Below are 21,141 nucleotides of genomic sequence, written 5' to 3' on the forward strand. Positions count from 1 at the left end.
GTTACACTAGCTTTGCTTTCTGCATGCTTGCTATTGGTCAGTGATTCAGTAAGTACTGAGACCAGAAACTGCCAGGTAACTACCATGTCCAGATTGATGGCATTTTTGGCAGCCCCTTTACGCCTTTCAGCATAGGGGGTCTCTTAATTTTTTGTGTATAGAAACATATAAATTGGCTTCCAGGGACACAACCTACCTGGTGACTATCAAATACACTGGGGTGCCCTACTTGCTAAATTCTCATCCACTGAACCTATGAATATGTAGCCAGTATATTCCAAGGTTCTGGGGCTACCACTTTCAACCCTGGCTTCATATACTATAGTATAAAAATCAGCATCCTAGAACGAGAGGGCAGCCCTTCTCAGATGCAAGTCTATTGAATTAGGTTGCAGCGGGTTTTATAAAATGGATACAAAATAAACTGGTGGGATTTTTCTAGCTATTACAATGTTAGTACTTGGTGCAGTTTAGGCAGTAGAACATCTCATTGGTTGCTGCAGGTTAATAACTCGCCTAATAAGTAGTTGGGCTAATGTTGATGCTGAGTGAGAAAATTATGGGTGGAGCTTAAGCTGGCCATACACCTATAGATTATCTGCAGATTTTCTATGGTTAGATGGAAAAAGTGTGAGATTCCTCCATCCACACAGTTTAGCGGACATGGAGAAATCTGTTGCACTTTTTCCATCTAACCATAGAAAATCTGCAGATAATCTATAGGTGTATGGCCAGCTTTAGGAGGACACACAAACTGGCGCAGCTGTGTATAGTAACCAATCGGCTTCTAGATTTTATTGTCAAAGCTTAAAGTGTTTTAAGGCCTTAAAGGGGGTGTAAACCCTCACATATACCCAATGAAGTGAACAGCCTCAGATGATACACAGGGATGAAACAAATCTCCCTACATAAGTTGTACTTGTATATCTGCTGTCTTCAGCTCTCTAGATCAGCCTTTCTCAACCCTTTCAACACAGAGGAACCCTTGAAATAGTTCTCCGGTCTCGAGGAACCCCTGCTAAAAATTAGAACCCTACAACCCATGATACATAAGTGTGATGGTCAGTGGGAAGAATGGTCCTTACACTTGTGGTCATTGGGAAGAATTACCTCCTTACAGATAGCTAAAAAAGACCAATGGTGTCAGTGGGAACTTATATGAGAGGCAGAAATTGCCCAATGCTGAGGGAACTCCTAGCAACCTCTGGAGGAACCCTGGTTGAGAATCACTGCTCTAGACTGTGTAGAAAGTGCACATAGTGTTAGGAGGTTCTCTCTTCCTGTTAGCACCGCAGTGAAGCCTGGGCATACAGCCAAGACAGGCACCCCCCCCCCCCCCCCTTCTCATAGGTAGAGGCGTTCAGCTCTGATTGTTGAATAGTTCAAGGCTCTGCTAATCCTATTTATAGCATCCTCCCCAACCCAAAACTCCGGCTGCTTTCATCATACGTGACGGAGAACTTGTCAGGAGTTATCAGGCTGATAACAGAAGAACGGGGCGGGAGAAAGCTATGGGACATAGTGCTTTGAAGATAGATAACAACACTGCAGATTCACGTGCTCAGCTTAAATGTCTTGAATCAGGTTTACATCCACTTTAAGGTTTTTAACCTTAGAAGCGGATTGGTTACTATGGACAGCTGCACCAGATTCTGTGTACACCAGTTTTACTAAACCCCCCCCCCCCCCCCCCATCGTGTGATGTTGTGTACAATGACCTACGTAGGACAGCATAAAAAAAAGAAAGAGAAATCACAGATCATGACACTTGACAAGAACCCATCTCACATGGCAGGCCATTGAATATCATTCTGAGGTAGTGAAGAAAAGCTTCATGTAGACGACCTTCCTGAATTATCTCCACCTATCCTTTGTACTGTCTGCTCAGGAGTTACTGTACATATACTCTTGGAGAAGACTCTGTAACTCGTAATGACTGGTTGAGATGTGAAGATACAATTTAGTTATTTAAATGTTTTGTCTGACTTTTTTTCCTTTCTGCAAAGATTTCTTCCTATGTAAACAGGTCTTGGCTGATTAAATGCGATTGTTATTACTATATTTCCATCTTCTGGCTTCCTACAGGATGAAGCGTGCTCAGTTTGGACCTCATGATTGGGTCTCCATGCCCGTAGCCATTGGAGCCGCATTCCTGCTCATAGAATCTCTGGACTCAGAGACGGAATATCAGTTCAGCGTACTTGCACAAAACAAATTGGGCACCAGCTCGTTCAGTGAGGTGGTCACGGTGCAGACCTTAGGTGAGGTACAGATAGGCTTCTTTTATGAACTGAATGCTGACATAGCGCTGTCATAAGGGGTCCTCTAATAATACCATATTCCTGACAGCCTTCCCTCTCACAACTCCGGAGCCTCTTCTGGTTTTGACCTCACCCCGCTGCCTAATAGCCAATCGGACCCAGCAAGGTGTGCTGCTCTCCTGGCTCCCCCCAGCCAATCACAGCTTTCCGCTCGATCGTTATATCATGGAGTTTCGCTTAGCAGAGAGGTGGGAAATTCTCGATGACTCGATAGCTGGACCTGAGACAGAAATCTTGGCAAAAGAACTTTCCCAGGTAGGTGAAAAGTGTGTGGGACTTTCAGTCATAATCTTTTGTTCTGTGAAATTTGTTTTTACTCGTGAGGACTTCTCATATTTCCTCCTCTGACTATCATGCCTTTTTTGAGAAATGTCTACATTTTAAAGGATATGTCACTGTTTAGTAGACACTGAGGAATGTAATGCCCTGATCATTTCTCCTATCCCTCTCGGACTCTATTGGTGCAATCCCTGTTCCCACTTCTGCAACCCTGCTGCAGGAATTACTAGGAGACCTTAAAATCATTACGGAACAAATGTGTTATGTTATGGGGCATTAACAGGAGGAGTATTGGCATCCAATGTTAATGGGCACAAAAATAGGTATGTCAGCATGATCTCATAGTTCATAAGAAGGTGATTCAGCCCAACAGACTCCACCTTTAACTAATTTATCTCTTTTACGGGTCTTGAAGCTAAATCACACAAACCCTGCTAGAATACCACTATTCAATGATTTGTTTCCACCTCCTGAGGAGATGCATGCTAAAGTGATTGTAAAGGTTCATATATATTTTTTTAATAACAAACATGTCATAGGGACCTGCTCTGTGTAATAGTTTTGCACAGAGCAGCCCTGATCCTCCTCTTCTCAGGTCACTTACTGCGTTCCTTGCCCCTCCTTCTTTCTGAGTGCCGCCATAGCAAGCAGTTTGCTCTGGGGGCACTTATGGATGATTACTCACGAGCTGCCTCTGTGTGTCTCTCTATGAGACACACAGAGCGTGGTTTGCCCCTGCTCCCTTCTCACTGACCAATGTCTCTCACTGTTGTGTCTCAGCCAATGAGGAGACAGAGACCTGGGAGAGATTCTACTCTCGTACACTTTGCTGGATCAGGTTGGGGCTCAGGTATGTATAAAGGAGGGCTGCGGGGGGACCTGCACACTGAAGGTTTTTCACCTTTATGCATAGCTTGAAGGTAAAAAAAAACAGCCATTTTAAAAGACTTGCCACGATGTAGGTCCCTACCCTCTGTTTTTCACATCATGGGCCCTTACCCTGAGATTTCTCACATTATGGAGTCATGTTATTTTTTTTATGTTAGAGGTCCACGTTCAACGGGAGTAACTCATACCTTATAACAGGATGTTTGTTAAAAAGATTTCACACGTTGTGGGTCCCTACACTAAGATTTCCCACATTACAATTCCCTACCCTGAGATTTCCCACTTTACAGGCCCCTACCCCGAGATTTCCTATTTCACAGGTCCCTACCCTGAGATTTCCTATTTCACAGGTCCCTACCCTGAGATTTCTCACATTACAGGCCCCTACTCTTAAGATTTATTACTTTATAGGCCCCTGCCCTGAGGTTTCTCACATTTTCCTTGCCCTGATAATTCTGACACTAGGTTTGTCTACCCTAAAGTTTTTTTGTTTGTTTTGTTTTTTCCACGTTATGGGTCCGTACCCTTAGATTTTCTACATTATGGGGTTATGAAATGTCCCATGTTGGAGTTCCTCATTCAGCAGTGGCATGCCTTCCAGTGTTCTGTTTTGTTGCAGGAGACATGGTACGAGTTCCGGGTTCTGGCCGTGATGCAGGATCTCATCAGTGAGCCCAGTAACATTGCCGGATTGTCCAGCACAGGTTAGAGTCTGCAGATTCTTATACTACAGTATATATCATTATGGTTGCTGTGATGTGTGCTAGAATTGTGTCTGCACAGTGCCAGTTGAGTTTATACAAAGCTCAGCTGTGCCAGGTAATCTGCGCCAATCAGAGATTTTGCTTGCATGCTTTACTGCATGGGTGCTCAACCTGCGGCCCTCCAGTTGGCAGAACTACAAGTCCCATGAGGCATTTCAAAGCCGATAGTTACAAGCATGACTCCAAAGGAAGAGGCATGATGAGAATTGTAGTTCCACAACAGCTGCATTGCCACAGGTTGAGCACCCATACTTTACTGTGTTTTCTGTTGGAGTGCCCTCTGCTGGCTCATCCTAACCACATCACATTATGTCAGATGCTGCATTGCACATGAAAACATCCAATATTATTAATATACCTATAATATTATGGATCTATAGATTTGACTAGAATAAGAATGAATATTTATGTTATCAGTAAACAGCTGAGCATCAACCAGTGTGGGACAGTACTTAAGTCTCATTGGTTGTTTTAGGTTTCATTAATGTTAGTATTTCTTTGAGAATTTCACTTTTTTTCATCTTGCAGATGTCTTCCCCTCTCCAGAACTTAGTGATGAAGGTTTTGCTCGCCCTGTTCTTGCTGGAATTGTTGCCACAATCTGTTTTTTGGCAGCAGCAGTTCTGTTCAGTACCCTAGCAGCATGTGTGGTCAACAGGCAACGAAAACGCAAGTTGAAAAGAAAAAAAGGTGAGAGTGGAGCTCACGGTGAATTTTTTTTCTCTTAGATATCTAATGAACACAGAGCAGAAAAACTATTTAATTTCTTTCCACCCACAAAATGTCTGCCTGTCCCATATTCAGTCTACGCACAGAAGAGCCTCTCACAACCCTAGTACATGACCTCACAAAACATACAGTGCTCTAATGAATCGTGTGCGTTTCCCAGAGACTTAACCTAGGGACATATTTCTATAATCACTCTTATTAAACTGTAACGCCGCCCCACAATTTATTTTAGTATAAGTTGAAGTAGAGAGGGGCTAGAACTATCTTGTACTCTTATTTGCCCCATCTCTGTTCTGGTGTACCTGTACCCACATCCCTTTTCCAAAGTACAACTATTGTCTGCCCCGTTCCTTTGCCACAACACAGTGTACCTGTTCCCCCCATCTCTTCTCCAGAATACATATATCCTAATTGTACAATACAGGACGCAGGCTGAGTATGCAGAGACCCTGGCTTAGGGGCTTGAACCTTCAGGTGATTGGACACTGGATAAGCTTTTGTGGACATACCCCTTGGCAACTCCCCTATAACTCTACCCCACTTCATGAATCCTCCGTTTGTTTGTTTTTCTAGTGTCCTAAGGTTATGGACCTTTCGCTCTTAGGGGTAAAATCACTCTCGGCCTAATTAGTTTATTATTTTATCTTCGGATTATTCAACCAACTCTTCACTGTCTTCTAATACCAAAATAGAGGCAGTGCACCCGGATCGGTGCAATTTTGGTAAAATCTTGGGAGCCATGCCCAGACCCCACGCCAAAGGCAATGGCCTGTACTTTTGCTTCAGGTGATGAATCCTGCATTGACCTCAGAACTTTGTACAATGCGCAAAGTCAACCTCAGGGTGTTATACAGGTCCAAGACCCTGTTCCATCCCTATAGAGCCCAGACCAAGAAGACCCCTTTGTGGGTATGCCCACCTTGATGGACAAAGCCTGGACTCTGTATAGGGTTCAGGGTCATGAACTGGTAAGACAGGGTCACCCTGTATCTCTGACTATTACTGTATAAAATGGGGCCATGTTTAGAATGTATTCACTATAGAGTGTAAACTTTTGCGCACCTGCCTGGAGCCCATAAAGGTACTCAGGCACTTCCTTTCACCACAAGGACTTTGCTATGGGACAGTCTACACCCTGGTTGCTGCATACTCCTTGCAGATGAGCTTATTTTATATTCCTAACCCTACTCCATGAGTACCCTACAGGGGAATACGCTCACCCGTGACTATTGCGGTAACCAGGCAAAAGGCAGCCATGGCAGAAATTCAAGTGATTATTCCCTCTGCAGAAGGCCTGCACAACACTCAACCTCCGAATGACAATGCTTACCTTGAAACAGAGCAGGATCTGATTTTAACGCCAGTCTCTACATCTGACTCTAGTTCCCTTTCATGCACACAAGTGTCCTACCTGACAAAGGCAAACATTTCTGTCACAATTTCTTTGACAACTAACAGCTTTAATACAATCATCTCTGTCCAGGGTTCCAAAATACCAATCCCCTCCTCCAGCTCCTCTGTTGCTTCTTGAGTCAGATCCTAATATGCCCAGCCTAGATGAGGTGGATACAGAAGGGATTCAAGAGGATCCAGTGGCAGAGTTAGAAGGGCATTTCTTACTCCCTTGCAGCATCACAAAATACACTTTCTAATGTGGATATGTTTTCATCATTGTCACACTTGATTCTTCTCTATCTGACAGTGCTCTTTTTGAGTACAAAAAGACCTGCAAAATCTAAAAAGCACTCCCCATTTATGAACAAATAGAATTGTCAATCCATGACAATTAGGTCAATCCAAAATAAGATCGTCACTCCTCCAAAAATCATTGATGAACTCTATCCAGTGTAAAAAATAAAAATGTTCACTAATACGTAGACTGTTCTGATAGTTGATCATGCCATCTCAGTCTTAAACAAATATCTCACTGTACCAAATTTAAGATGTTCCTTCCTTCAAAAATCCTACTTCCTAAGAAATGCAACATTTTATTAAAAAATACACTTAAAGAAAAAATAGCACACTTAAAGTTAAAATACTTGAAAATCAGCATAGGTGATGGGAATCGCCAAGGTGGATACAAAGTAAGTCTGTGTGCAGGAATGGGAGCTCCAGCTCCTCTGGCCGGCATCACTTGGACCTGCTCTGACAGCTGTCAAAATGTTTAGCAGACAGTTTGGCTGTCTGCCAAACTTCAGCTGACTAAACTAGGGAACAACCAACACAATGCTGTATTTCAGGACCATCCCTTAACTAAGCATCTACAACAATTGCCTTCTGCTCTGCTCTTTTGTTGCGCATGCCCTAGAACAAGTAATGAAACACATTTCCAGAATGGCTCTAATCTCCATTCATATGTGCAGAATCTTGTGGCTCAAAGACTGGTCAGCTGAAGCTGCTTGTAAAAGATGCTTCACATGTGTGCCCTTTTGAAGGAGGATGTCTTTTTTTGCTTAGGCAGTCGACAAATTCATTATTGATCTCACAAGAAGGAAGGTTCTTCTTCCACATTGGAAGGTTCAAAAACCTCCCTCTTCAGGGGCTTCTGCTTCTTTGAAACACAGAGCACCTAAATGCTTTACTCGGGCTTCAGCATCAAAACCTAAGTTCAGCCAGTTCTTTTGGTGTAAGCCTTGGCCCCCAAAGCCCACCAAGTCTTCCACAAATCCCTCTTCCTAATGAAAGGGCACCCTCTCTCCTAAGGGTAACTGTTACAGTTTGCCTTTCTGGTTCATATACGACACAGACGTGGGTTCAATCGGTGGTTTCAAAAGGAGTACAAAATAGAGTTCAAATGTATACTATCTCACCGCTTTCTTCTCTCAAATCAACCTAACAGTCAGATTTGCAGAATGTCCTGAACCATCTCCTGTACCAGGAAGTAGTTGTACCAGTGTCTCCGCAAGACTGGTTAAAAGGATTCTATTCAAACTTGTTAATGGAACCAAAGCGCATCAGGGTATTCATCCTATTCTGGACCTAAAATCCCTTAATGCCACGTACACACGAGCGGAATGTCCGACAGAAAAAGTTAGATGGAAACTTTTTGTCGTATTGTGTGTGTATGTATATATATACATACATACACACACATACACACACACACACACACACACACACACTGGGCACTTTATTATGTACACCTGTTTAATTGCTTGGTAACACAAATTTCTAAGCAGCCATGCACATGGCAGGAACTCAATGCATTTAGGCATCTAGGCTCAGTGAAAACGACTTTCTGAAGTTAAAACGGAGCATCAGTATGGGGGAAAAAAACTGAAAATTGTATACTCACCTTTCCATAATTTTCCTTTCCTGACGCATCTTCATGGCAGCACACACTGGGTTGTGACTCCGCCCCCACAACCTGACAAGATTGGTTTAACTATAAATTTGAAGGGGAGACACCCCGCTGCATTCTCTGTAAATATCATCATAAAAACGGGGTGGGCAACTGTGTGCCGCCATGAAAATGCGTCAGCAAAGGAAAATTACGGAAAGGTGGGTATACAATTTTCCTGACGCCTTCATGGCAGCACACACTGGGAAATAACTCACCAGTCGGGTGGGTGCAAGAAAAATACTATTTATTCCTTATAATGCGGAAGAATTGGCTCCAACAAGGGATCTACCGAAGTCTGCCATGGACAAGTGAGTGGAATCCACTCTGTAGTGGGAAATGAAGGGGTGTCTGGAAGACCATGTTGCTGCCCTGCATATTGTCTCTGGTGAGACCCTGCAATACGCTGCCCAGGAGGTAGCCACTGCCCTAGTCGAATGAGCCCTGATGTCTTCAGGAACTGTCAGAGGTTGGGTGGAATATGCATTCTTAATGCCTCTCACTAACCAGGATGCAATAGTGCGTGAGGAGGCTGCTTGCCCGTGTTTGGTCCCATGTGGAATGACCATGAGAGAATCAGTCCTTCTAAAGGAGGTGGTAGCTGCTAAGTAATTAATGATGGTAGTCTTGACGTCTAGCGGATGAGGTTCACTCTGTTCATCGGTGAAGGATGGAAGGATGATGTCTTGGTTGTAATGAAAAGAAGTTATTACTTTTGGTATGACGTGATCTAAGGGTCTTAGAACCACTCTATCGAGGAGCTTCAAAGTCAAGTCCCATAGTGAAATCAAATCGGATGGAAAAAACGGAGGATTAGAGAAAGCATGGAGGACTACTGACAGATCCCATGATGGAAAAATTGGTTTCCTGGGAGGTTTAATCTTTAGACAGGCTCTTGAGAATTGTATTACCAGAGGGTGAAGAGCCCACCTCTTACCTCTCTTAGCAGACAGTGCAAATATTTGTATCTTGAGGGTACTTGAGCTCAGACCCTTGTTAACCCCAGATTGCAGGAACTCTAGAATTTGAGAAGGTTCATGGAGAAAAAGCGTTCCATTCTTTCTGTTGGGCCATGGAGCGGAATTATTCCCAAGTCCTTGTATAAATGGCATTAGTAGTGTTTTTCCTGGCTTGCATCAGGGTTGATATGATAACTTCCCGAGAACAGCCTGGTGCTCTTAGCCTAGCCCTCTCAACCTCCAGGCCATCAGATGTAACTTCTCTGGTGCTGGGTGTAGGAACTGTCCTTGGGATAGGAGATCTGGGGTTACTGGAAGAGGAATTGGAGGTTGAAGACGGAGCTGCAAGAGGGTCGTAAACCACGGTCTTCTCGGCCATAGTGGAATTACTGCAATAACTGTCACTGAGGACCTCCGGAACCTTGATAGGAATCTTGCGATTAATGGAGTCGGAGAGAAGATGTACCCCAGCCTGAAATTCCACGGGTGGATTAGACAGTCCACCCCCTCGGCTGATGGAAACTAACCTCTCGTCAGGAACCTGTGACCCTTGGTATTCCTTGAAGTGGCTGCTAAGTCTATTTCCGGCATTCCCCAGGCTTCTGTAAGGAGAGAGAATGCCTGAGGGCTCAGGGACCACTCATTGTTTGATAGTGTCTCTCGACTCAGGTAGTCGGCTAACATGTTCTGTGCCGCTGGGACATACACTGCCCTCAAGTCTGCTAGGTGTATCTGAGCCCATTCCAAGATGGGACGGACTTCCTCCATCAGTGTGACACTCCTGGTGCCTCCTTGTTTCTAAATATAGGACACTGCCACTCTGTTGTCCATTTGAATGCCCTCAAAGCGTGGAAATCCGCCCTGAGCTCCAGTATGTTCGAGACCACACCTTGTGCCTGGAAATGCCATCGGCCCTGGGTTGCCTGATCTTGAAAGTGGGCTCCCCAGCTGCTCTGGCAGGCATCCGAGGTCACTACCTCGGGATCCGGAGGGACTATTGGTCTGAATTTCCCGAGATTGCTTGGGTGCGTCCACCATATGGACCGCTTCACTGATCTGGAGATGAGAATGGTCTAATGCATTGATACTCCATCCCACTGCCTGAGAAATGAGTTCTGCAAGACTCTCATGTGCCATTGCGACCATTGCACCATGGGTATGGTTGCAGACATCGACCCCAGTATACTCAGGCAGGCTCTGGCTGGTAGATGATTTGTTGATAGCAGTTTCTGCATTTTCTGTATTAAAGGCTGAACCTTCTCTTGCGGGAGCTGAACCTTGTTTGATTTGGTGTTTAAGCCATATTATGAGTGGATTGTAGACTGCTTTTCTTCCAATTGATTATCCAACTAAAATTCTGGAGAGTTGAAAGGAGAATTTATCGGTGTTGGATCAGCGTCTCCCGACTTTCTACTAAAAGTAGTATATCGTCCAAGTAATGGTGGATTAGCAATCCCTTTTTCCTGAGGAATGCCACTAATGGTAACAGAACTTTGGTGAATGTTCTGGGTGCCGAGGAGATGCCGAATGGGAGACACCGAAATTGGAAATGACATTGATGGTGAACCGAAGAAACTTTTGAAAAGCCGAATGGATTGGGATATGACGATAGGCATCCGATAAATCTATTGATAGCATCCAGTCGCCCTCGCCCAGATTTATTGCCAGGAGTATGGACTGGAGACTTTCCATTTTGAAAGCTTCCACTCTGATGCCTTTGAGTTTCTTGAGATCTAACACAGATCGTAAATCTCCTGTGTTTTTCTTTACCAGAAACATAGGGGAGTAGAATCCTCTCCCCCTCTGACATGATGGTACCTCCAGAATAGCCCCCTTCTGTTTCAATTCTGCTACGTATTTTATTAGCAAACTTCTCTTGGATAGTGAGGATGGCAATGTGGTTGGCTGGAAGTCCTGGGAGTCTGTTTGTGAATTTCCATATGTGTCCAAATTTGATTGTGGACAGTGTCCATAGATCTTCTATATGATTTGTCCAGATCCAAATTAAGTTCTTTAGCCTGGCGCCCACCTGAGCCGGGTGGGAGGGAGAATTTTCAAAACTATTTCTGCTGCTCCCCAGTCGGGGTAGCCTTGAATTTTTGCATCCTCGGGAAAGAAGGTTTTGTGTTCTTCCAGTCTCTTCTAAATTCCCTACCAGGACGGTAGAATCTGGATTCTCTGTACTTATCCGGAAGATTATGTCTGTAAGATGGCCCTTTCTGAGCCTTGGGTCTCCTATCGGAGGGGATTAGACCTGCCTTCCCTCCTGTTACCTTGGAGATGGTGAAATTAATTTAGCACCAGATTTGAGCCATCGTATGGAATTCTGCACCAGTTTATTTTGGATGCCGTATCTGCCATCCATGGCTTAAGTCACAAGGCCCTTCTTTCTGTCACTGAGGCTAGCATTGCCCTGGCTGAGGATCTTATAATATCCACTGAAGCCTCTGCTACAAAGTCACCCGCCAGTCTGATTTCTTGAAGAGAAGAAATTATTTTTTCCATTTCGATGCCATCTTGTAGATCTTTTTCCATCTTAGTTGCCCATCCTGAGATGGCCTTAGCCACTGCTGCTGTGGTAATTGCTAGTCTACAGGCACCCCGTGGAATATACCTTCTTCAATTCCAGGTCCATTTTCCGATTGAGCACGTCCCAAAAGGGGACAGCATCCTTGATTGGTAGTGTGACGTGGCGGGTGAGACGCATCAAGGAGGAATCGAGGACGGGAGCATTAATCAAGGACTTTACTTTTGACTCGTTCAAAGGGTACATCTTAGCTAATCTGTTGGTAAGACTAGATCGCTTATCAGATCTCTCCCACTCATCTTTAATGAGATCCTTGAGTTCTTCTATAAACCGAAAAGATTCCGGATCCTTTTTTAAATTTGGAAAATATTTATAAATTTTTGGGGGTTCTGCCTTGTCTTGCCAGCCGATTGCTTCCTTGACTGACTTTGCAAAAGGCTCCACTAGAGAGAAATCGAACCCTACTGACATTTCCTGACCTTCACTTTTAGAGGAAGATTCTGATGCCTGGGTGTGATGAGGTTCTGCTGAGGATGTACTGGGAGCAGCTGTATCCATTGTTGGTGTTGTTTCCAGTATGGACTCCCGCACTGATTCTCTAATGAGCTCTTTAGCCATCCTTGCGTCTGCTTCTTTCTCCTTGGTAGCTTCATTGAAACAAGAGCGGCAGGCAAGTTTATCTGGCAGTGCCGGAGCGCCGCATACCCAGCAAGTGTTGGCTGCAGGTTGGGTGTGGTGGCTCTGACAGTGCGAGGAAGGAGACCGTCTGCGATTTGAGCGACTGTGACGTGAATAGCTGTGCCGTGAGTGGCTATGCCTTCGATGACGAGATGGAGAGCTTGCGGGATCTCCTGCTTGAAGTATGGCTTGATTTTCTCCATGCCTGGAACTTGCGGCTCTTGATCTGGTAGGGCTGCCAAGAAAAATGCAGCATTCAGCGGTCTGGCACTCTTTTTTTTTTTTTCCCTCCCCTTCTTCAATACTTGCCTATACCTAGCGCCGCCCCTTACCTAGCTTGCTGATGGTGGCCTGCGTGGGCAGTGGACTCCATAGGGGAAAAAAAAGGGACAGGGCAGTCTGAGGAATATAAAAGAAATAAAAAGCAGTTTTCCCCCCTTATTCCTTCATTTATTTATTTATCCATTATTAAATAATGAAACTATTTATATATACACACATACACATACACAAGCATATACAATGCTTTCTTTTTTTAACGGGGAGGGTGTGTGGGGACAGTGTCAGTGTGTTTTTGTTTTGTTTTTTGTTTTTTTTACTATATTTTTTTTTTTATTATTATTTATTGCAATTTTTTTATCAGCCCTGTTGGGGGGGCTATGGTGAGATATCAGGGGTCTTAACAGACCTCCGACATCTCCCATTTGAGACCGGGAAAGGGACTGGGGACACAGATTCCCTAGTCCCTTTCTCTGTAGTCTCTGCTGCACTGATAATGAATGGAGAGAAGACAGCGGCTTCTCTTCATTCATTAACTGAGATATCGTAATCAGAGGCGGTTACAATGTTTCAGTTATGTGAATGGACAGAGTCAGTTATGATATTAGGGGATTTCAATGAAGTATTGGACAGCCGGGTTGATAGATTTCCCACTAGACTTCAAATGGGGGCGATGGGGATAACAAGATTAGGTCACTTCCTGAAGGAAGTGGGATTATTCTTCACTTGTGGAGAGTGAAGAATGTGAATATTAACCACTTTCAGACCGGACCAATTTGCTGGTCAAAGACCAGACCACTTTTTGCGATTCGGCACTGTGTCGCTTTAACTGACAATTGCGCGGTCGTGCGACGTGGCTCCCAAACAAAATTAACGTCCTTTTTTTCCCACAAATAGAGCTTTCTTTTGGTGGTATTTGATCACCCCTGCGGTTTTTATCTTTTGCGCTATAAACAAAAATAGAGCGATAATTTTGAAAAAAACGCATTATTTTTTACTTTTTGTAATAATAAATATCCCCCAAAAATATATAAAAAAACATTTTTTTCCCTCAGTTTAGGCCGATACGTATTCTTCTACATATTTTTGGTAAAAAAAATCGCAATAAGCGATTATTGATTGGTTTGCGCAAAAGTTATAGCGTTTACAAAATAGGGATAGTTTTATAGCATTTTTATTAATAATTTTTTATTATTTTTTTTTGTACTAGTAATGGCGGCGATCTGCGATTTTTATTGTGACTGCGACATTGTGGGGGACCCATCGGACATTTTTGACACATTTTTGGGACCATTGTCATCTATACAGTAATCACTGCTATATAAATGCAGTGATTCCTGTGTAAATGACACTGGCAGTGAAAGGGTTAACCAGTGGGTGGCAGTGTAGGGGTTAAGTGTTCCTAGGGGTGTGTTACTAACTGTGGGGGGGTTGGGCTTTCATTTAGTGTACACTGATCTCTGCTCCAATCACATGGAGCAGAGATCAGCGTCACTAGTTGCTAGGCAGAATGGAAAAATGTTGTTTATACAGCATTTCCTCCATTCGGCCGCTCCGTGAGACGATCGCGGGGATGCCCGCGGCGATCGAGTCCGCGGGTCCCGCGACCGGACTCACGGGGGTCCCGACCAGTGCGGGAGCACGCCGCCGGCGGCGCGCTCCCGATGGCATGGCGGCAACGAATATTGGACGTACATGTACGCCAATATGCCTGCCCGTGCCATTCTGTCGACGTACATCGTCGTGCGCTGGTCGGGAAGTGGTTAAGCAATATTCTTGTTTCTCAAGTTCGCACTCAACACTCTCCAGAATAGATCTGGCCCTGGGCAATGAAGAAGCGTTACAAAGTGTAAGGAACATAGAGTATATGCCCAGAGGGATTTTGGACCATTCACTTCTGAAAATAGCGGTGAGCATAGGGGAAAGAAAAAAAACACCCGTGGGTTGGAGAATAAGTCCATTCTGGCTTGAATTAATGAAAGATGTAGAAGAAGTCCCAAAGAGACTAAAAGAGTTTATAGTGTTCAATACAGATACTGCCCCAACTAGTATAATATGGGATACATTAAAAGCTTATATTAGAGGTATTCTGATCCACCAGGTAGCCAAAATCAAACAAAAATCCAGGAGCTGGGAGGAGAGAATTAGGAAGGAAGTAATGGAGGCAGAGGATAACTGTCAAGGACCCTACACATGAGAAACAACTAATATGGTTAAATAAACAGCAGGGGTATAAATCGGCAATTATTAAGGGAAGAAAATAAGCGACTATTTCAGAAGCAATGCCATTTTGGGGAGGGAGAGGGGGTGGGGAGAATGTTGGCCCAATTGGTGAAAACCAACTCCCCCTCATCTATTATCCCAATGATTAGGTCCATGAATGGGACTGCTATTACAAGCGGGAAGGAGATAGTAGAAATTTTTGGGGCTTTTTATAGGGAATTATACAGTACTCGAGGTCAGAGAAAGGAAGGAGGTATGAGGGCATTTTTGGAGAAAGTGAAGCTCCTAGCCCTCACCCAAGAGGAGAGGGAGGACTTGGAGGCCCCTATAACCCTGAGTGAGTTACAGCAGGCAGTGGCCGGAATGGCCACTCAAAAATCTCCAGGGCCAGATGGCCTTCCGGTGGAGATATACAAGAAATATAGTGAAATTCTACTCCCAGAATTGCTTAAGACCCTGAGAGGAGCAAAATCCGAGGGGAGATTACCAGCCTCCATGATGGAAGCGATCATTATTGTGATTCTCAAAGAAGGAAAGGACCCCCAAGAGATAGCCTCGTATAGGCCGATCTCACTCTTATGTTCCGATGTTAAAATATTGGCCAAGGTATTGTCAAATAGGTTAAATAAAATTATTAATAAGCTTATACATCCAGATCAGACAGGATTTATTGCGGGACGATCAACCGGCATGAATATAAGAAGGGTATTTTTGAATATTCAAAAGCCATCGGTAAATGTGGGCTCGAGGGCCATCCTGTCTTTGGACATGACCAAGGCTTTTGATAGCCTAGAGTGGGAGTATTTGTGGCGTGTCCTGGAGGGGTGTGGATTCGGTCCCACGTTCATTGGATGGATAAAAATGATGTATAGCGCTCCCAGTGCAAAAGTAAGAATAAATCAGGAACAATCTGAAAGAATAGAAATGAGTAGAGGATCGAGACAAGGGTGCCCGCTTTCCCCGTTGCTCTTTGCAATTGCAATAGAGCCGCTGGCGATTGCCATTAGGTCAAACTCCGATATAACTGGTTTCCAAAGGGAAGGGGGTAGAGAGGAGAGAATCGCATTATATGCGGACGCTGTTCTCCTCTTTTTAGGGGACTCTGGTCAATCTCTTGAGAAGACAATTAAATTAGTAGAAGAGTTTGGAGGATTCACGGGCCTGACGATAAACTGGGGGAAGTCGGAGTTGCTCCAAGTTGATACCCCAGGTGCTGTGACTGCATTGGGGATACCGCAATTGGAGGTGGTAGACGTAATGAAGTACCTTGGTATATATTTAACAACAGATTTAGATCAGTACGTTGACAAAAATATAGTTCCGTTACTGGGAAAATTCAAGCGGAGCTGTGATGCTTGGAGTCGGCTTCCTTTGTCGGTAGCAGGTCGATGTAGTTTGATAAAGATGATATGGTTGCCACAACTACTATATGTTCTACATAATGCCCCGATTTGGATATGTACAAAGTGGTTTAAAAAGTTTGAAACCCTTTTTCGGGAGCTGATCTGGAAAAAAGGGCAGGCGAGGATCTGGCTCCCGGCACTGCAGCTCCCAACGGACAGAGGGGGATTGGTGGTACCCTGCCCCAGGAATTACTATCTGGCAGCGCAGTTGCAGCACCTGGTGGGTAGTGATCAGGAGGGGGAAGGTAACTTGAACGGTAGAGCAATATTGACAGAAGCCCCACATAAAACACTGGTGGATGCACTGGAGGCAAGTTCTTTCCAGCGCAAGGAGCAAAGTATGGAAAATGGCAAAAAAGTTGACGGGCTGTACAGGATGGTCAGACTATACACCCTTGTGGGATAACAATAACCTGCAGGAAGTATTGTTAATTGGGAAAATTAGCATATGGGAGAAGAAAGGTATAACTAGGCTGCGCCAATTATACGATGGTAGAACTTTGAAGACATTCATGGACCTAAAAAGGGAATATAATATACCACAGCAGACATTTTATCGTTATTTACAGATTCGGCATGCTCTGACAGCGCAGTTCGGCCCACAGATACCTGAGTGGGACAAGATATCCTTGCCCCAGAAGATACTTAAAATAGATAAGTCTAGGGGATTCATATCCACTATATATGAATTTTTATGTAAAGGCCCCGATACGGAGCTCGGATTAGTAAAATTAAAAAAGAAATGGGAAGAGGACATAGGAGGAATCACAGAAGAACAGTGGAGGAGAATATTAGAACTGGGTCCATATATATGATATCTGTTTCTCCATCACAAAAAGTATCACATCTGATGTTGGTATATAGGGCTTATTTCACCCCCAAGAGGCTGTACTCTTTTGGAAAGAGGACAGACGCTAACTGCCCTAGATGTCAAGGCTTTGGAGATCTTATACACATGATGTGGAGGTGCCCAAAGCTGTTTCGGTATTTGGAAGGAATAGTTGAAACTATAAATAGGACATTTGGGACCAAGTTGGATCAGGACCCTAAAACATGTATACTAGGATATAGGGGAAGCTTGGGGGAACAGAAGAATACCACACTCTCAGTTATACTTTGTTTATTTCAAGCACGTAAATTGATAGCGCAGAAATGGCAGTCCGAGAGGGCACCTCTCTTGGGTGAATGGACCCAGGTCATTAACGATCTAGTATGGAGGGAGAAGACCGTATATATACGTAGGGGAAATATTAGAGGATTTGAGAAAATATGGAGACCTTGGCTGAATAAAATAGGGCATCCGCTTGACCAATAACAGTAGAAGAGGAATAGGATAAACGATAAGTTCAGTTGAACACTGTAGAGTGAAACATCTGGAGGTAGAACAAAGGAGATAGTGTTGAACTTGGTATGAAAGAAATCTTGAGGTGGGGTTAGGGGAGGGAGGGGGGATGGGAGTTAAAAGGGTGTAATATGTAAATACATAAGAAATTTTGAGATAAAATAAGGTAGAAAGTATGGAAGATAACTGTTTAATTTAATCTTATTGTTCTATGTCCATATTGTGTATTTTTTTAGTATTAAAATTTGTATGACAGAATAAAAACAAATAAAGAGAATTTAAAGTATAAATAAACATTCTTTTGATTGCAAAGCCTGTGTCCTGCGACCTAGCTGGCTCCCCAAACTTGACAATACATACATACCTACATACACACGCAAGTAAAAGTATGTGGATTCTTAGACTGAACTGGCTTTCTGCAGTAATTTGCCATAAAATGTGATCTGATCCTCGTGATCTATTTCCTGACCTCAAAATAGGCTAGTCAATAGTTGATATACCATAAGGTCCTAGCAATGAATGCCATTAATCCAATCAACCATGGAACACTGTAGGAAATGGAAACCACCAGAGTTTTTTTCTATCCTATGCTCTGTGGTGTCTACCATCTCTTATCTTTCATAGTACAGTGTACCTATATCCACATCCATCTTCCAGAGCACATCCCTCCTCTGTCACAATGTGGTGTGCCTGTACTTGAATCTTTCATCCAGAAACACATATCTTCTTCCACTGTACAATGTACACCTATCCCTCTGCCGCAATACATCTCCCCTCTGCCCCATACTTCTGTCACAATACAGTGTACCCCCATCCTTTTGCTAGAATACATCTGCAAAAATGACCATGTACATCTGACAGAATCCATCTCTTCTGTGCTCCATCTCTTCGAATACTTAATTCCTGTGCCCAACCCCTTTGCCACAATACACACTTCTTGTGACTGTAACCTCTGCAGTAATTAATCTCTTCTCTGTCTGTATACTGTACCTCTTGGGGAATTGTCCCTCCTGTGCCCCTATCCCTCTGCCAGAATACATGCCCCTGTGCCCGTATCCTTTTCTCATGCACCCATATCCCTATGCTAAAGTACATGCCTTCTGTGCCTGTATGCATCTGCCAGAAATTATCTCTCCTGTGCCCATATACCTCTGCCAGTATTTATCTCTCCTGTGCCTATTTAACACTGACAGAATCCATCTCTTGTGTGCCCTTATGCCTCTTCAAGAATACATCTCTCCTGTGCCCTTCTCCCTCAGCCAGAATGCATATCCTTTGCTCTGACTCTGCTGTCACAGTTTAATTCCTCTCACCATACAATGAAACTTCTATACTTTCTACAGTTATCACCCTTTAATTGGTGTGATGCTTTGAAGTTGACCAATATTGTGCTTTTGTCTCCTCAGATCCACCACTGTCCATTACTCATTGCCGGAAAAGTATGGAGTCACCGTAAGTGATATTGTATCTTATGGCTGCATATATAACACAGTGCATATCAAGACAGCTTTCCTAGATGGAACTATACACACACACACACACACACACACACACACTACTTCTAGACTACCTTCTAGACCTGTCTACACAAGATTTATAGATCTAACACAACTATTAATGATACAGATAAAACAATATGCACAAAACACAAAGAACTAAGGTATACATAGTAATATATATTTTTTTTTATATGCTACTGTACACATAGTACATGTAGATCTAGATAGTGCTTGACATTTGTTGCACGCAGTATTGTTACTAAAATAAGTGGATAGATCATTCATTACCTATGTTCAGCTTTACCTGCCACATTTTAACTTCCACCTCCCTCATCATAGGTTATCCTCTGGAAAAATCAGCCCGGAGAGCGTTCGGACTCTCCATGCCCCTTCAGAATCTTCTGAGGATCAGGGTCTGCCATCCAAGAGGCCCCTTAGTCCTGGCCGTGAGAAAGAGCTGTCCTTGTATAAGAAGACCAAGCGTGCCATGACCAGCAAGAAGTATAGTGTAAGCCAGGCAGAAGCAGAGGTCACCACACCCATTGAACTGATCAGCCGAGGTCCAGATGGCCGTTTTGTCACAGACAGTCCAGACCAGGAGCCAGCTTTGCGCAGTCGTCGGATACAAGGTTTTCCGTTTGCAGAGGAAACTGACATGTACCCAGAGTTTCGACAGTCTGATGAAGAAAACGATGAGCCAACTGGATTGAAGTCCCAGCTCACTCCACTGTCATCCAGCCAAGATTCTCCCCTACAACCTCCGGCCTACAGTCCCAGATTCCAGCATCAGCCCCCTGAGGGAAGGCAGCAGGCTTCTGGTCAGTCCCGACCTGGCGGATACCATCATGGTCATATATATGGATATCTTAGCAGCAGCCCTCGTGATTCTGAACCTCCTCCACCATTCTATATGCCAGAAGTCAGTCCTCTTAGTTCAGTCATGTCATCTCCACCTTTACACCCTGAAGGATCTTTTCCACCCATCCCAGAAGAGAATGGAGAGAACAGCTCTACCAGTACCTTGCCTCTCACTCATACGCCCACTGGGGGGCGCTCACCAGAGCAGTGGGGAGCACCAGAGTTCCCTTTCGGAGGCTTGGATGCTCCCCCATCTCCTTCTATGTTTCTCCAACATCGCTATGAACCTGGGGAGATGAGACGTCCTTTGCCTCCACCACCACCAGATCCATTTCCACGAGGACGCCCACCTCCCAGCTCCTTGCAAGTTCCACCATATGCTGCCATCTTGCCTCTGGAACTCCATCCAGGATGGTCAGGTCGGCTACCTGGTCGCGGCCCTCATCCTCCCCACCCAGCGTCTTGGCACGATGCAGCTATGCAACTGGCTGCTCAGAGCCAGCTCCGGCACACTAGCCAAGGGATGGGAATACCGGTGCTTCCATACCCAGACATCCCCGAGCCAGGGTCCTTCGGAATGGATGCTCGTTGGTTTGAGAGCCGGACACGTCAACAAATGAGCCCCAGACAGCATCGTAGACTAGAGCCAAGTATACATCAAGTGGTGCTGCAGCCTTCTCGTCTTTCCCCACTGACACAGAGTCCACTAAGTTCAAGACATGGCTCACCTGAACTAAGTGCTAGAGCCAGGCCCCGGCCTGGCCTGCTTCCCCCACCTTCAGACTGCACTGGCATTGCTCTACAGCCTCCAATCTTTTTACACAAATCACCTCCTTCCTCTGGATCCCCAGCAAAGAGCAGCCATGATAGTCCTAGCTATCGGCCTACCCCACCTAATGCTTCCCCCCATGCAGATGGACGCAGAAGAGAAGAGCGCGTACATGCAGAGACAGCGGTGCTGTGCACTGCAGGGTGAGTCCAATGCTGCTAGTGTGAGAATTAATGCAGTATTAGGGAGTTTCCAGTGGACAGTGTACAGATCACATGATAAA

The 21,141-nt window shown here is 44.4% G+C and overlaps 1 protein-coding gene across 4 annotated transcripts in view; it reads left to right on the forward strand.

Moving 5' to 3' along the window:
- The window catches only part of IGSF9B (immunoglobulin superfamily member 9B), a 107,532-nt gene that overhangs the window by 55,248 nt on the left and 31,143 nt on the right, over positions 1 to 21,141 (forward strand). For all 4 annotated transcript variants that reach the window (XR_013263253.1, XM_077457902.1, XM_077457904.1 and 1 more), the window contains exons 13-18: positions 2,086 to 2,261; positions 2,350 to 2,576; positions 4,108 to 4,192; positions 4,781 to 4,942; positions 19,139 to 19,184; positions 19,571 to 21,061. Coding sequence is in view for 3 of the 4 variants with exons in the window: in XM_077457902.1 (XP_077314028.1) it covers positions 2,086 to 2,261; positions 2,350 to 2,576; positions 4,108 to 4,192; positions 4,781 to 4,942; positions 19,139 to 19,184; positions 19,571 to 21,061 (2,187 nt within the window). In the remaining variant the exon portion in view is untranslated. The remainder of the gene's footprint in view (positions 1 to 2,085; positions 2,262 to 2,349; positions 2,577 to 4,107; positions 4,193 to 4,780; positions 4,943 to 19,138; positions 19,185 to 19,570; positions 21,062 to 21,141) is intronic.

The sequence above is a fragment of the Lithobates pipiens genome, unplaced genomic scaffold, assembly GCF_037356315.1.
Source record: "Lithobates pipiens isolate NorthernLeopardFrog02 unplaced genomic scaffold, aLitPip1_a1.2 Scaffold_27, whole genome shotgun sequence".
Taxonomy (NCBI): domain Eukaryota; kingdom Metazoa; phylum Chordata; class Amphibia; order Anura; family Ranidae; genus Lithobates; species Lithobates pipiens.